At 39.4% G+C, this 18,193-nt stretch overlaps 1 protein-coding gene across 1 annotated transcript in view; it reads right to left on the bottom strand.

Moving 5' to 3' along the window:
* Positions 1–18,193, bottom strand: part of ASCC3 (activating signal cointegrator 1 complex subunit 3) — a 677,124-nt gene that overhangs the window by 154,798 nt on the left and 504,133 nt on the right. The window contains exons 23-29 of the mRNA XM_066608127.1: positions 14,773–14,871; positions 10,970–11,138; positions 9,816–10,036; positions 9,269–9,354; positions 6,364–6,530; positions 6,123–6,268; positions 4,457–4,577 (exon numbers count right to left, since the gene is read on the bottom strand). Of these exons, the coding sequence (XP_066464224.1) occupies positions 4,457–4,577; positions 6,123–6,268; positions 6,364–6,530; positions 9,269–9,354; positions 9,816–10,036; positions 10,970–11,138; positions 14,773–14,871 (1,009 nt within the window). The remainder of the gene's footprint in view (positions 1–4,456; positions 4,578–6,122; positions 6,269–6,363; positions 6,531–9,268; positions 9,355–9,815; positions 10,037–10,969; positions 11,139–14,772; positions 14,872–18,193) is intronic.

The following is an 18,193-nucleotide window of genomic DNA, read 5'->3' as shown; positions in this document are numbered from 1 at the left end:
GTTTTAAGCATGAATTTGAAGTGCAGGAAGTCTGCTGGCAGCTTTGACTTTCTCCACACCCGCTCGGCGCACCTAGAGCACCGCCAGATGAAGCACGTTTGGGACATGAGCCATGGTTGCTGTGGTCTGTGTTTGATGGTTCGAGTCACAGGCAGTGCCGCTTCATCCAGGGCACAACTGAGGGTGGTGTGGTAGCGTTCGGCTGCCAGGTTAGGGAGGGGAGGAGAGAGAGAGGGGACAGGGAGGACTGAATGGAGGTTCCCAGCGGTGCGATAGATAGGAGGGTTGCGGGAAATGCTAGGGTGCCTGATGGAGAAAGAGAGGAGGTTGTGATCTGAGAGTTCAAGGGGGGAGTTAGTAAAGTGAGAGGCAGAGCAGAGACGGAGGAAAACTAAGTCGAAAGTGTTGCCATTGTTTCGGGTGAAGCGTGCAAATTTAAATGAAGATTATGTTCTATCCATTGCAGACTTTTTGTGTAAATGATGTGGTTTTCACTCATTTTCCTCACTTAGACATTGAAAAATCAGAACCCTAAAGACGACTAAATATTGTGTGCAGTTTTTGCTATATTTTGGTGGTGCCGTTCTTAGAAAAGTTTATAGAAACTCAAGGTAATAGAGGAATAATACCTGTCCTGGACTTATGGCCACATGAAATTCATGAGTATAGCCTCATGCCCACGGCCGGGTCGGATTCCGTCTTTGAAATATTGCAGTGGAATCAGACCAGCGCCCCCCGCCCCCCAGAGACTCCACACTCACCTCTCCGGATCTGCCGCGACTGTAGCAAATGACATGCCGGCGCTGGGCTGTGATGCGGATTTCCATTATACTTTCGCTGTGCTCACACTGCAGAATTATCGTGGGACGGAGAGCTTCCATGGACTGCAATGGAAGCCGTCCATGCGTTTTTCCGCACAAAATGGAACATCCTGCTATTCTCCACTGGAAAATCGCAGTTGATTTCCGCTTGTGGGCATGGGAGAATCTATTAACACAGCATGTCTATGGACGGACATTGCTGTGGAATTCGTGGCAGGTATCTGGCCGTGATTTCCGCAGCGATAATCTGTCTGTGGGCATTAACCCTATTTAATATGAGAAAAGTCTGTGCATTTTCACGCAGGTCACCTTTGTAAAAGTGGTACACAATTATTGCTGACCATACCGGCAGAGCCCTAGATGTTTGTAAATTTGGTTTACCGATATACATCATTTCTAGTTCTGAAACTTGCAGAGCACTTGCTGTTAAAACAGGCAGCTCAATACATCATTTGTTCCTATGAAGGTGGCTCTCTAGATGCATAAATGGATTTGACACTTTTACAGCTAATGCAGATGTTTGTCTCTAGAAGAGTAACATGATGTAAAAAAATTTCACCATTTAGAGAGTAAATACTTATGCTGCGCCCAAGGGAAAGTCAATAATGAAATAGACTAGCCATCTGATAAGGCTGTTCCAGGGTAACTAATCAGAAGGTGTCTAGTACAAAGATTACAACTCCTGAATTATAGGAGATTGCCGGTTTATGCTACAAATGAGTCTGTGGAGATGGCAGGAATACATCATCATTAAATACACATACAGCCTGGAAGAATCTGGAGACACAAGATGTAATGGGTTCTTTCTCCCCCTAGAACAGGTGCAATTATACAGCAAGGGCCTGATTTATTGTTCATTAGTGGTTTTTACATAGCATTTCTGTAGCCTATAAATAACAGAAATAGTCAGGACCAGTCTAAAAATGCCATCAATACTTTGGCTCTGTCACAGGGCTAATTAGAAAAGCTAAACAGTAATTTCACAGGCCACTACAGGACTTGATGTAAATTTTATTTCTAAGAATAAGATATCATAAATGCCACCCAAATAGGAACCAATTTATCTGTTGATAAAGCATTGAACGCACATCACATTCCAGGCACAGTTTTATTAATGTCTATTGTGCAGTGCAGTAGAACACGCTGCTGGTCTATAAATAAATGACAATAGCTATCTAATCATAGTAATGTTGTTTTATGCAAAATTCATAAAGCTTGCTATTATAGAGGTGTTGCAGAGCTGAATTTGTCTGTGGTTTCTTCTCGTGCACTGTCACATTTCTCTGTGTTAAGACAACCCACTCGGTTGACCGACAGGCCTATAGAATGTCATAGATAACACATTGTGTAATGTAAAAAAACTCTGGTCAGCTTCAGCTGCATAACTACGAGCCTTGGCGCCCCAAAGCAAATACAGAAATATACCCTAAACACCCACTCACACGCTCCACAGATAGAATATAATGCACGATGTATTGCGCAGCGTGACTTGTCTCTTTCTTTTAAATTCCCGCTGTCTCTTAGCGATGCTGCATGCACATCATCCGTTAGGCGCCCGCAGAGAACAATAGGGTTGTATCACATGTTATACGCAGTAGAAAAGAACATGCTGCATTCTTTTTTACACGTGTGTTATACTCAATGAAAATAAGGGACATGGAACCATACCTCCACAGTGCCACCTATTGGAAGGCAGCATTCCTTCAAGCGAAAGTCAGACTCTTCATACAAGCCTTGCAACAATGACTGGGAATTAAAAGAAAAGCCAGACTCCATGTATGGACAGCTGTTTCAGGGTATTTGCCTTTCATTAGTGTACAGTAGGAGTCTGGCTTTACTAGTGAGAGGCCTGGGACGGGGGTCAGAAACGCCACCTTTTCTCCATATTACCCAGAGGAGCATTAATGGCCATTTGAGTCTCTTCACTCATCGTCTAGGTGCTCTCCCTAAGGAGAAAATATAGCGTTTCTGATATGCAATGAATATACACAAGTGTGAATAGATTAATGGAAATCAATGTACTTTCATTGACTCCATTGACTGCGTATATCACACATATTAACAGGGGTGTAACTATAGGGGACATCGTTGCTCCCAAGCCCAGGAGCCTTAGGGGACACGTAAGGCCTCTCTTCTCCATATAAGGAGCCCAGCATTATAGTTGGGGGCCCTGTTACAGACTTTGAATTCGAGCCCAGAAGCTTCACGTTACGCTTCTGCGCATATGATATGCTATTAAATTATGCTCATGTGAGCCTGCCCTATAGCTAGATAGCAGAAAGCTACCATTGTATTTTCCCAACAAAACAATGATGTTTTTTCCACCTGGTTTGACCCCTCAACTGTTATGGATGCTGTGGCTATAGCTAGCCTTCTGCTCTGCTGCATCTACAAACACAGCAAAGCTATTTCACATCTGTAACTGAGTGTTTTTGAATTCTGACATTTTCAGCATCTGGGACAATTTTGGCGAATGCTGAATATGATGGTTACTTCTAAAGATTGTAGCATGGATTAAAAATTATTTTAACCCTTGAATAGATAAATCATACAGTGAATCCCTTCATTTCTCAATTGCTTGCAAAATACATTATATTAAAACTTCTGGGAATTGCAGAATCGTAGGAGAAGAATAGAGTTTATGAGTTTGGACCAACATTGATATCTATAACAGGTTCTGCACCATCCACAGATTTTACTTCCGCAATATTCTAAGTAAAGCTCTATTAACCTGTAAGATATTTTCAATGATGGAAATACCTGACCAAAGCTAAAGCTGTTTAGCTGTTATTTATAGAATTAGAAGTGTCTGATCCCCTGAAATGTCAGAAGATTCCTTCTAGGTACATTTCTGCTTCAAGGACATTTTTCTTACCGGAAATAAAAGTCTCACATGATCACAAAATACTGTTTTATGTACTTCAGATGGATGCTATAGTAGAAGCTATGGGAGAAGTATTAACCCTTTCCAATCCACTGTCTGACATCTAAAGACATTATGATTGTACAGCTCCAATGTTGGAAGACGCTCGTTGGGGTTCTCTTACTGCATATTGCCAGCCTCTCTGCTGTCGGAGCCTATCCAAAGTGTCACCTTATGCAGTACTGACTTGAGCCAGCATATAGCGCTGTTATATAACAGCAGAAAAAGAGTAAGCCCCCTAGGAAAACCAGGATACAAATTGGATTGGAAAGGGCTAATACCTCTTATTTCTCTTAATTGCACATCCAAGTGCAATGATAAGAAATATTAGTTTTTTTCTTGGTGTTCCAGCCTTACTTAAGTAGTTTGTGGTTCATTAAATAGCTGATATGGCTATGAGACATATATGGGTTTATTTCAAGTATTTTCTAATCAGTAAAACATTTCAGCCATAAATATGCTGGTTCTGCTTGTTACGTGTTTTTCCTGGGACCTGTGCAGCTACAAATCACTGCATTCAGGCAAAGTCGTCTGAAAGTTCATTGGAGCATCCGTTGAGCTAGCAGATCTTTCCCATGTTCATAAGTGCACCTCTCTTGCAGTGCAAATGTAAAGCTACCAGTTCTCACTGATCCTTTCCATATCTACATAAAACTCACTAGAGAGTACTATGACAATATCGACAGCCTTATTTTATTGTTTGAATGCTTACCTTGAAATGCAGGTTTGTTCATGCTAGCCATACGAGGGCAATAGTGTTGCCCAGGGAAGCCTTGAATGTGGACCTCCAGAGGTACTGGTCGCACAGATGGACGAAAGTTAAACAGCCCCATCTGTAAAAACAAGTCTGTTCAGTTAATAAAGCTATGCAAAAATAAATAAAAATAATATATATATATATTTCAACCAAAGCTAAATAATATTAACATTGGAAATTATTTTACTGAAGCAAAAGATTTGGAGATAAATTAGAAGTGACTACGGATCCATTTCAAGAAAACCATGCTGTATTCTTAAGAAGAGTAAATGGCTATATGACATATTGTCTGTATATAATACATATCATGCATACAACATTATAAAATATTATTGGCTTGGTAATAGCAAGTTATCCCTTAGGGCGCCCACCCACTGGCGTTTTTTTCCCCTGCGAAATTTGCAGCATTTTTTTCTCTGCAGGGGTCTATGGGACTTGTAATGTTAAAATCGCGATCGCGCAAAATTGCGATTTCGCGGTAAATTGCGATTTTGCGCGATCGCGATTTTAACATTACAAGTCCCATAGACCCCTGCAGAGAAAAAAATGCTGCGAATTTTGCAGGGAAAAAAAACGCCAGTGGGTGGGCGCCCTTATGCTGTGGATAACTTGCTGATGGGATCTTGAAGTCCTGTGTCCCCCATCCTCCACACTGTGGGGTATTTACCAACCCTCCCTCCCCCCAGTGAGGAGAAGAATGAATAAAGTGCTGGTTACACAAGTGCACAAGCGCTCCATTCACTTTCAATGGCACTGTGGAGACAGGTGAGTGCGTGCTGCTCGGCTATTTTTATCAACCCTATTGAAATGAATTGAGCACTGACGGCGCATGCTTGGCTAGCGCTCCATTCACAGTGATGTCACTAAAAGGGAAGAAGCGCCCCCCCACAGTGACAGGAGAAAAGGACACGACAGAGTCTCAGCGGTGAGACCCCTACCAATCAGCAAGTTATCCCCTATCCTGTTTATAGGGGATAACTTGCAATTGTGGTACAGCCCCTTTAATGTCTGTTTATTACAATAAAACTTAGGTTTAAATCACTACTATAAATAAAATACAACGCAACACCAAATTACTAGAACACATTCAAAGAGAATAAAACTCTGGCTGAATGTTCTTTTATTATTGATTTCAATGGAAGCTGAACATCGTAAGCTCGGAATCTTCAGGTAGCCATAACTTTATTATTTAAATCCATGACTGTGTGAAGGCAATTAGGTTATTGGTGTTCTGTAATAGAAAAACATAGCTCTGACTTACAAAAATATATAACTATCACATAATACCCAGTGTAGAAAAGTATGAAGCAAGACTGAGCAAGTGTGGCCACCTTAGAATAATTAATGAAGTGGACACAGAAAAGAAACTGCAGGTGGCGCTATTCTAATATTAGTCCTGGAAAATCTGGGGGCAGAAACATTTTTTAATAAGTGCAATTGCAAAAATGTATGGGCTGGTCTTAACTATAAACAATAATCTTCGTGGGACAACCCCTTTAAAGGAAGTTCAAGAAGTGATAAGGGTGGACACATCTGTACATCCTGCATGTATTTTACTTCATTCTCTTTATTACTTTATTTACTATCTTTCTGAGGAGTAAGCTGAAATTTCGGAGCATACCTGACCAATGCCCAACCAATCTGCAAGATCTCTGGCATTTGCTAGAGCAGTTGATAAGCCAACGACTCGCACGGTCTTCTCTGTATGCGAGGAAATGAAATTGGTCCGAGATACTATGACTTCCAGTACTGGTCCTCTCTCATCCCCTACAAATAATAACACATGTTGAGGTATACATTGATATATTACAGTAAATATCAAATATTTGCCTGGTTGATACAGTTCTTGAAGCTGTACTCACCAAGTAAATGGATTTCATCAATGATTAAAATGGAAACTTTCTGCACGTAACTCCTGTTTTGCCAACTCCTGCTGACACCGTCCCATTTCTCTGGTGTAGTGACAATTAGGTCAGCTTCCATTATAGCTCTCATATCAGGAGTGACATCTCCGGTCAACTCTACAACTCTGTTAATAAGAAAATATGTGTCTTTAGTTCAATAATGATGAAATACTATAAAAACTCCTTACTGTAGACATCCTCTAAAACACACATTCCAAAACTGCGTGTTCAATGACAGTTTTTCACATCACTAGGAAGCGCGTCTGATTATGCTGATGTAGCTGAATCACACTTTTCTCTTAATTGTTTGCAGTTAATCCCAGAACTGATCTGTGTGTGTTTCTGTCACCATGCTTATAAATGTTGTGAAAGATGCCTCAAATATACTAAATATGGGTTTATTTCTGGTGTTTTTGGAACCAAGATGTACAAAAAAACATAGCAATATAGTATGTAAGGCCAAAAAAAGACATATGCCATACAATTTAGCCTATTATCCCCCAATGTTGATCCAGAGAAAGGGGGGAAAAAACTATGAAGAAGCCAATTTTCCTCACTTAAGGGAAAAAATTCCTTTCTGAATCCAATCTTGCAACTGAAAATCTCTAGATCAACAACCCTTCTGAGGTTATTAATGATTATAACATATAATATTGTATCACTCAAGAAAGGCCATTAGGCCCCTCTTGAAGTCTTTTATTGAATTTGCCATCACTACGTCCTCAGGCAAAGAGTTCCATAGTCTCACTGCTCTTATGGTAAAGAACCCCTTTCTATGTCAATGTAGAAACCTTCTTTCCTCAAGGTGTAGAGAATGCCCCCTTGTTACAGTCACAGTCCTGTATTGTTTCCTGATATATTCATACATAGTTATCAGGTCGCCCCTCAGCAGTCTTTTTTTCTGAACTAAATAACCCTAAATCAATTTTTATAACGTCTCTGGGTATTGTAGTCTGCCCATTCTATTTATTACTTTAGCATTTATTACTGCCCGCCTTTGTATCCACTTAAGCTCTACTATGTCCTTCTTGAGTAGCAGTGCCCAAAACTGTACACAATACTCCATGTGTGCTCTGACCAGTGACTTGTAAAGAGGAAAAACAATGTTCTTGTCAGGTGCCTCTACACCTCTTTTGATGCACCTCATGGTACTATAATGCCATTATGAGATCCCAGAGTGCCATTCGGTTGGCATGGCAGCAAGGATCAGATCGCAGCATAATGTAATACTGCGATATTACATCATACTGCTAGAGTTATAAAACCTTTGCAAGTTTGTGTCCCCTATTGTGACTAAGAAAAATGTAAAAATCAGTTTTAAAAAGTTTTATTAACAATTAAAGAAAATAAAAAGTAATAAAAGTTTTAAAAAATCCTTTTGCCATATTTATAATGAAATAATCAAAATAAGAAATAAAAACATATTTAGTATCACCGTGTCCATAAAAGTCTGATCCATCAAAGCAATTCATTATTTACCCCGCACAGTGAACTTCAGAAAAATAAATAACGTTAGAATTGTGCTTTTTTGGTCACCTAGTCTCCAATGGACCGCAAAAATATGAGCCCTCACACAACTGTGCTGTCAGAAGATTGAATAAGTTATAGCTGTGAGAAGATGGCAGCAGAAAATAATTTTTTTTTTTCCCGAAAGATATTTAATTATTTAAGTAGTACAAGGGAAAAAAAAGACTACATAAATTTGGTATCATTGTAATCATACTGACCCATAGAATAAAGTTATCATGCCATTTTTGCTGCAGTATTGCAGATGGCGGAATTGTGCTTCCCCTCCACCCTCCATTTCAATCTACTTTGAATTTTTAAAAAGTTTTCAGTACATTACATGGTACATTAAATAGTACTATTGAAAAGCACAACTTATCCCGCACTATATTGATGGATAAATAAAAGAGTTATGATTTTTTGATAGTTGGGAGGTTAAAATTAAAATAAGAAGCAGTCATTAAGGGGTTAATAAAAGTTAATTTTCATCCTTTTTTGCTTCATTTTTGGGCTTAACTTTGCATTTCATTTTTCTATTATGAATAAGATGCCAATATTTATACATGTCCGGATACTGTGTCTAAAGGATACTTTATAGAGGGTGATTGTTGCCAGAATTCTCACTGGAAACAGCGGGGATATATTCATCCTGTGCACAAGTGGCTGCCGACAGAGCACTGTGTGAGAAATTGCTCACCTGTCGGAGTCACTTAGTCAACTATCGGGCCGTGTAAACAGGAGCCGCTCAACGTCTGAGCCATGCCAGTTTAGTATGAATGAAAGCGGGCGGGCCAGAACAATCCCGGCTCACTCCACTCACTTGAATAACTATCACTCCAGTGTAAGGACAGGAACGATACTCAAGTGGCAGTCAGTGAGATGGCTGTTGGTTGCTTGGGTACCCGACAGTCGTTCTGTGTAAAGGGGCCTTACTTCAATTATGGCCTACTAGGAATATGTGAGACAGCTCTGGGAACCTTTGTCAGATCCTTGACTGTCTCCATGGAGACACCATCCCCCAACAGTATGTCACTGGGACTGGAAATCACTATTAAAAGAAGACTTCCACCCTCTGTACAGTGCTTTGATGTTGTTTGATAGCAACACTAGGGGTTTAATGGCTGGGATCTCAGTTTTCTCCATTCCTGGCAATTGCACCAAGAGCAGGGATTTGTATTACAGCCCTGCTTCTGTTACTGATCTCGTTGGTGCACTGGCAGTGCCCGCAAAATAATCATCAAACTATACTAACAACTACCCCCACAATGTATACTTTTGTCATTAGTTGGGAACAGGCTAAAGTATTAAAATAAAATCTGTAGATACTCTTAATTAAATTAAAAGATAAATTACTTACTTTTTGCCAAGTTTTTCTTCGATCCTTACTTTCCAGTCCTCCATTCTTTCACGGACCAGAGCCTTCAAAGGAGCTATATAAACTGCCTAGAAATTCAAGATAAATTGAAAAAGCTTAGGTTGTTTTATATTTTATATCAAGCAATAGGTTTTAAATGTATAAGGACTTCAGAGATATATAAAAATGACATCTCAGCAATTTCAATACCTGCCAAGTAGGGCAAATTTGTACTCATTTACATACATATGTATACATATATTTGTATACAAATGAATTGTACCTTGCTTTCCCTATTATTCCTCTCATTAAAGTATCCACCTTTAGCAGTGATCAGACCATTTGTCTAAATAAATCCACATTCATCACAAACAAGCTTTCCAGAAATCAACAATTTCAGTGGTGTATTGCAAGGAATGAGCTGTAGTGAACACACATAATTATAAACCATAGAATCTACTATGATACATAGAAACCTTGATAGGGTATAAGTAGTAGACAACATTTATGTATCATTCTGTATATGAACATAGTAAAGTTCATTTCTGACCTTGGATTTTGGATACTTGTTGAAGACTCTGAAGATGGCCAACTCTGCAGCTACTGTTTTTCCAGAGCCTGTAGGAGCCCCGAGGAGAACGTTTGTGTCCGTGTGATAAAGAGTATGAAAGATCTGAGTCTGAACTGGGTTGAAATGTGTAAACTTGTAAAGGGTTTCATATGCTCTATTTCCCAAGGCATTAACTGGCAATGGCTGCAAATCCAGCAATTCTGAAATAGAATCATTAGTGATGACAGGATCAATTTACCCTCCATAAAGTGTAACATGTATAGCCTGCCTATATCTATGAGGATGCACTAGTCACAACACTTCAGTTCAAACAAATGTGAAAAAACAGCAGTGGTTTCAAAAGCATTAAAGTTCAGGTAGTAAGGTCAAGCTAGAATATTAAAGGAGGCATCTTATGTATAAAAACAGCATAACAGTTCTTCTTTTAGACTGGCTTACAGAAATGTGTTAAACATATATGGGTAATAGCACTTTTTAAACAAGTATGCCTAAGCTGACAACAACAAATTTAAAGAGACTCTGTCATCTGCTCACACTACCATGTACATGCTAGAAATTCAAGTCGGCCCTCGCTACCTGTATAATGATGCGCAAAGTTCTAGAGCAGTATGGAAATGTGTACACTTGTATCAGGAGGAGTCCAGCATGTTCATGAGCTTGTTATGCACTGTGCGTCCAGCTGATGCAAGATTTCATACAGTGAAAGGAGGAAATGGAAAGTCAATCACCAGGCTAGAGGCTTCGTTGACTATGTCAGGCTCTTCCTGGAGCTAGCAGACACATCACAGGTCACTTACGTAGATTTTGGGAAAACTTTATTAATGTAATTGCAGAAGTATTGTCCATCATTATATGGGAAGGATACTGAAATCAGACTTGCATTCCAAGCATACATATGGTAGTGTGAATAGTAAAGGGGGGAAAAGAAAGTGACAGGTCTCCTGTAAAATTGTAAAACAAAGACAATGCTAAAACTGTACATGGTTTGTGAAGCAGCTGGAATCCACAGGGTATACCTAATCTGATCTACACGTTTATATATAGAGAGAGAAAAACACATATTGCAAATAATCAGAATGGCACTGAAAATGCATGTATACAAGGATAAATAAACCCGTACAATACATTCCTACCTGTGTGTGGAGGATGCCTCTCCGGCAAAATGAGGTGCTGGAAATTTATTATGCACACAGCTTCGGCTCTCAGCCATCGATCGGAAACAGCTCTGATATAGTATTGGGAGGGTAATGGTTCAAAGATGGGTATTGTAAACACTAGAAACTGTTGCTCTTTCATTACAACCTGTTGGAAGTAAAATGATCTTCAGAAAAGTAAAATGAACAGTCCTAACAGTTTAAAGACGACAAGTCAGCTCTCCTGAAGTCTTTTTAGTCAATTATACTTCCCTTGGAATAAGAATTCTGGTCCTGCTTTTCTTAGAAGTCGCCTTTGTGCTGCTCCTCTGTTATTCCTCCTGGGCATGTATATCTAAAGTGAGAACTGGAAGATACTATTTCCCCTGTCAATGGGGCTTGTCCCTACACACTCTAGCACTGTTCAGTCAAGCTTGACAATGCATTTTTGCAGAGACATATCCCATTAGCAAGGAAAATGATAATGTCAAGTTGTCTGTCTATTCATACACTTCCAGGAGGATTGTTAGACCCCATTTACATTGACAGGTGATCGCTCAAAAGTCGCTAAAACGATAGTGTGAGTGAAAGTTTTGAGCGATCATCTTTGCATAGTCTTTAGTAGCTAAGTAGCTATTTAAGAGCTATGCAGGCGGAGCAGGATACTGCCGCTAACTCTCAGCGAACAATACAGCTGTTCTGCATAAGCAAACAGCTGTATTGTTCTCCACAATTACAACCGGCGGTCCCGCTGTGAACTACCAAGAGTACACGGGCTGTAAGAAACCTTCAAGAAAACTAGAATTGAACGATGAACAACTCGTGCACGAAAACAGCACGATGTTCCTGCATTTAAACCCAACAATTCTCACTCAAAAGATGGCTTTGAGCGATTTTTGAGCGGGAATTGTTGGGTCTAAATGGGCCTTTAGAGGCACATCACAGAGGTAATAAAAAAAGTTGCTTTAGGATTGTTAAAAGACATGTTAGGAGAGCAACAAGTACTCATTAAAATGGTCTTTTATTCATACTTATTTTTTTACTGAGAAAATATATAACAAAATACGGATTTGCTTAACCTCTTGGTGACCAAGCCTGCTTGCACCTTAATGACCAAATAATTTTTCCGTTTTTTTCATTCCCCGCATTCCTAGAGCTTTAACTTTTAAATTTTTCTGTCAAAATGAGGGCTTGTTTATTCCTGGATGAACTCTAGTCTTCATCTATTCAATTTCTGGGAAGATATAAAATTCTGATTGCTTTTTATTTCATTTTTTCTAGAAGCAACATAAACAATATGTGCAATTCTAGCACGTTTGTTTTATTTTTAACGGCATTCACCGTGCAGTACAAATAATATCTTAAATTAATTCTGCAGGCCGGTATGAATATGTCAATATCAAATTTATGTCGTTTTTCCCCCTATTTTTTCACGCTTTTAAAAACATTTTTTTTTATTGATGCATTGTTTTTCTGTCAAAAGTGTTGTGTAAGGGTTTTGTTTTTGGGGGATAAGATGTACTTCTCAAAAGGTATCATTTGTTAATCCATGCAATGTTTTGATCACTTTCAATTTCATGCTTCGCAAAAACAGGCAAAATTAGCTATTTTCGCAATGTTTATTGTACTTATATTCATGGCATGCATGTTAAATAATGTACTAACTTTTTTCTCTGAGTTATTATATACGCAGTAATATCATATGTGTGATTTTTTTTTTTACATCGTAAAGGCGGAAAGGTAGGGTTTTGATGTTTTTATATTATCTTTTTTCTCATTATTTTTAACATTTTTATCCCACTAAGGGACTTAAATATAACCATATTTTATAATTCTTCTAAAACACTGCTATACTACAGTATAGCAGTGTATTAGAAAGCCTAGGAAGCTCAGCCAGGGGCTGACCCTGATAGGCCACCATAGCTGTCAGAGCTGGAGGCTGTATTCAAACCTCCGAGTGTCATTGGAACCCTATGATCACCACTCACTCTGTCATCGTTTTACATGCCACGGTCACACTAAAGGGTAAAACATGGTTAAACAGTAAGGATCAAAGGTCTTGTTGGTTTCTGTTGTTAGAGCAGTTACCAGGCTGTTATCCAACAGCTCAGCACTAGAGATGAGCGAACGTACTCGGATAAGCACTACTCGTCCGAGTAATGTGCCTTATCCGAGTACCGCTGTACTCGTGCTGAAAGATTCGGGACGCGCTGCGGAGCGGGGAGCTGCAGGGGAGAGCGGGGAGGAACGGAGGGGAGATCTTTCTCTCGTTCTCTCCCGCCCGCTCTGCCCCGCTCCCCGCTGCGACTCACCTGTCAGCAGCGGAGCGCCCCGAATCTTTCAGCACGAGTACAGCGGTACTCGGATAAGGCACATTACTCGGACGAGTAGTGCTTATCCGAGTACGTTCGCTCATCTCTACTCAGCACCTCTGTCAGGCTTCTGATGAAGCCACTGTCAAAAGACAGTGCATCAACATAAAGCCCATTAATGGCCGCAGTCAAAACGTGTATAGGTGTTCGTTAAGGGGTTAAGCAGACATGCAAGTCTCAGTAAAATTAAATTGAAATGGATGTGTAAACATTAACGCATAAGTGAAAATACAACTTTTAGTAGTAAAGTGGTTGTACCTGTACAACAGGTAATACCTAAGGAATACACATAGTGACATCGGAGAAGCAAAAGGAATACCATTGGATTATGTGTTATGAGATATTTTCTTTAGAGAAATCCAGCCATAGCTGAAAAAAAATTGCCAAATGTATTTCTAGTATGGGACTCCAAACTGGTGAACTCTTCATTGCGATAAATCTGGGAGAGATTATATCTCCACAAAGTAATTGATGGGGGGGGGGGGGGGTCTCCATTTCTGAGGTATCAGTAATTTTGCAGCAGAAGTAAGTATGGTCGGGAGGCTCTTAGCCGAAAGTAGGAAAGAGAGCAGAGGTCTCCACAGAATGACTACACTTTATTAATCAGCTCATTAACTGATGACCAAGTATAGTAAAGCACCCTTCTGTGCGTTGGATAGCCAACATTTGTCTCAAGGCACTAAATTTAAGTTTAACATGTGAGCTGAGGTTCTGTACCACCTCATCAGTAATTTAAATGGACTCTCTTGTAAACGCACATATTTGAGAAACAATAGGAGTTACAGAGGATGCGGTCTACTTCTTCCTTTGAAAGGTATATATTCAGGTCTCTTCTATTCCCTGAGATAGCGGGCTTGCTAGGAGAAGACTCCAGCAGCAAGCCATTGTAAAGGCGTGAAGGAAGTTTACGAGGGGATTTAGAAAGGGCAAGGTAAGTTTCATACAACAAAGGATCTCTTAAAGTGGCATCAAAGATTCTTGAAATTTTCTGAGGGTTGTGATAAGATCGAATTTTTCAATAAAATTTAGTTGGGTTGTATAGAAGTAGGAATCTGGTTGATCTGTATCTCTAATAGCAGAGGTTCTGATAATCTCATAAATGGTAAAAGCCTCCAGTTTTTTCCAGACTTCAGAGGTTTTTTGGCAATAAGTGCCAGGATTAATGAGGCTGGTGTCAGAGAGGAGAGTCTAGATTTGCTTGGTATCATTATACTTACCAAAGGGAATCTTTCAGCTCTTATAAGCCCATAACTTTAATTCATAGAGATCATAGAAGCTGAGAGATTCCCTTTAAATGCATGTAAGGAGTTATTCCTGCAACACATTGAGGACAATAAACCCCGTAATGCACAAATATTTTATGTCTAGTTCACAGCAAAGGAAGTTGCAGTTAAGAAGTTGCAATACTATATTGAAAGTAAAGCAGTTTACCTGTTTCTTCTGAAGTAGAAAGTATTCTGAATGATAAATATGGTCATTAATGGGATCTTCAACCCAAATCCACCAAGGTTCACCAACAGTTCCATGTGCCTATGGGACAAAACATATAGTTGAAAGTTAAGAGAAAATAAGGAAATAATTTTGAGAAGGATCTTGCTTGCATGCGTAATGAGCAGTTGGACATCCATGAATGTGATATTACAGAGTAACTTGACTCCTCTTGGTAAAGAACTAGGCAATAAAGAACTTATGCAACTGGAGCAGCAGATGATAGCATTTAGGGAAGAAAACCAGGACTTAGACACTTCAAACTATGAAAGAGTTAGCTGATGCTTTTCAACTTATTGAGGATAGATGGCAGGAATGGCAAAGTTAGAAGAGCAAGGTCCTGATATAATAATAATCATCTTTATTTGTATAGCGCCAACTTATTCCGCAGCGCTGATATGGAGAGGTTTACTGTACAGTTACTGAAGGCCTTAGATGCTACAAGGCTATTTATGATGGGAAAAAGAAGAGCATTGTGCAAACCTCCCTTGATGCCAAGTTCAAGAAACTGACTCCAGCAGCAGAATCTTGACTCTCTAATACAAATTCCACCCTCTACAACAAGTCCATCATGCTCTACCAAGATTGTTTAAACCCTTAAGGAAACGGCCTTTTTTCCCTCCCCCTTTAAAAAAATTTTATTTATTCATCGCTGTCGCTGTCCGAGGGCTTGTTTTTTGCAAGTTGTATTTTTAATGGTACTATTTAATGTACTATATAATCTACAGAAAAACGTAAAAAAATCTACGTGGAAAGGAATGGGAAAAAAAACACATTTCGGTGCATCTTATTTCTACGGCGTACACACTGCCACAAAAATGGCATGATAACTTTATTCTATCTCTCAATATGATTACTACAATACCAAACTTATAGAGTTTTTTTTGTATACTAAATATACAAGTTATTAAAATTATTTTCTGTTGCCATCTTCTGACTGCAATAATCTTTTTATTTGTCCGTCGACATATTAGTGCAAGGACTCATTCTGTGCGGGACATCCTGTAGTTTCTGCTTTTACAATTTTTGAATACATATGAATTTTTGATTGCTTATGATTACATTTTTTCTTGGAGATGGAGTGACCACAAAAAGGATTGTTCTGGCATTCTTTTTTTTTTTCTGATGAAGTTCAACGTGTGGGGTAAATAATCTATTTTATAGATTGGACTTTTACAGGCGCATTGATACCAAATATGTATTTTTGTTTTATTATTTCAATTCTTTAAAGATTAATATTGCAAAAGTGTTTTTTTTTTTTACGTTTATTACTTTTTTTTAATAATAAGTAAAACTTTTTAAAACTTATTTTTACTTTGGTTTCTAGTTCCCTGAGAGGACAAGAACTTGCAATGCTTTGATCGATCCTGCAGTATCATGTAATGCCATAGCATACTGCTATCTGACAGACATTCTATCAAGCCATGCCATAGGCACTCTGCAATGACAGCTCTAGGGTTTTTCAGAAGGCCCCCGGCTGCCATGACACCTGCATGGCAAACCACAATCTCATTGCGGGGGGCTATATGGGGCCCCCGAACATCGGTCAGGGCATTTAAATGCCGCTGTCAAAATTGACAGTGGCATTTAAAAGGTTAATAGCTTCGATGAGTGGTGTGGCTCATTGGAGCTGTTGCGGGCGGGTGTTGGCTGTAAGAAACAGTCAGCACCGGCATTGTATGGGGCAAGATCACCCCATGATCTCCCTTCATACATACCCTGAATGCGCAGGACATAACTGTACACCCTGTAGCGTTAAGGGGTTAAGGTTGTACAGTATTTGAAAATGTTTAAGCATTTACATGCATATGTAAAAATAAATATGTTAAGACAAATGTCTGCCCAAGTTGTAATTAAATTTTATTTTTTAGGGTCCTTCTACACAGCACAACTTGGTGCAGATGCCTGAAAGGTTGTCTCTGCGATAATCGTTGCTGTGCTTTCACATCATAGATGAACCGCCTGTTTACATGTGCAGTAACTAAACAACGAGAGAGAAGCTAACTAATTCTTGGTCGTTGTTCACTCAGGGCATCCATTTACATTAACCCCTTAAGGACATGGCCTATTTTGGGCTTAAGGATGCAACGATTGTTGGTGGATTTTCTTCTCTATTTTTCAAAATTCATAACTTTTTTATTTTTCCGTCGATGCGGCCGTATGAGGGCTTGTTTTTTGCGTGGCGAACTGTAGTTTTTATCGGTTCCACTTTTGAGTACATAGACTATATTATAAAACTTTTATTATTTTTTTTATGATAGCAGAGAGAGAAAACACATCAATTCTGCCATAGATGATTTTTTTTTTTTTTTTTACAGTGTTAATCATGCAGCATGAATGACACAGTCCATTTTTTTCGGCGGGACAGTACGATTACGATACCAAAGTTCTTATATTATTTTTAGGGTTTTTCCACTTTTCTGCAATAAAACCCCTTTTTTGGAAATATTTTTTTTTCTAAATCGCTGCATTCAAAGTCCTGTAACTTTAATTTTTTTGATGTACGAAGCTCTATGAGGGCTTATTTTTTGCGAGACGAGCTGTAGTTTTAATTGGTACCATTGTGGGGTACATACGGCCTCTTCGATCACTTTTATTCTGTTTTTAGGGAGGCAAAATGCTAAAAATTAGCATTTTGCCTCAGTTTTTTAGCGTTTTTTTTAACACTATTTTCCGTGCACAGTAAAACGCATGTGCAACTTATTGTACGCATCGTTACGGACGTGACAATACCAAATATGTGGGGTTTTACTCTTTTTAACCTTTTTTTATGCTGACATGAGAAAGCAAAAGGGTTTTTTTAATTATTTTTTTTACATTCTTCTTTTTTATTCATTTTTCTTTTTACACTATTTGTGTCCCTCTGAGGCACTTACAGTACAGCACTGGTGATTGCTGTGATAAGACATGGCAGGGCTACTGCCCTGCTAAGCCTTATCGCTTATACAGCGATCACAGACTATGGCAATACAGGACGCCAGTGTCTGGCGTCCTGTTGTCATGGCAACCAGCCCTCTGTGAACCCCTCCCATGCCGCGATCTACATAGATCGCAGTAAGGAAGGGGTTAACAGTGTGTGTGCGTGTGGGGAGGGGGGGCGCATCTCCGATGCACCCTCGCTGTTGCAGCGGGAGGCCGGCTATGACTGACAGCCGGCTCCCGCTGCGGGATAGCGTGAGATCATAAGTGATCTCGCGCTATCCCCAGGACGTAAATTTACGCCCTGGAGCGGGAAGGGGTTAAATGATAATCGTTCCTATTCAGGCTGGATGCAGGAATCTGAATGATTTATCAGCCATATAAAAGGGCCCTTAGTTTTGGTTAATATGGTGTGGGATTAGAGTCACTGTGATGTTTTAACTGC

This window comes from Eleutherodactylus coqui, chromosome 1, assembly GCF_035609145.1.
Source record: "Eleutherodactylus coqui strain aEleCoq1 chromosome 1, aEleCoq1.hap1, whole genome shotgun sequence".
Taxonomy (NCBI): domain Eukaryota; kingdom Metazoa; phylum Chordata; class Amphibia; order Anura; family Eleutherodactylidae; genus Eleutherodactylus; species Eleutherodactylus coqui.
The sequence above is the reverse complement of the archived record's forward strand: the minus strand, read 5'-3'. Positions and strand labels throughout refer to the sequence as shown.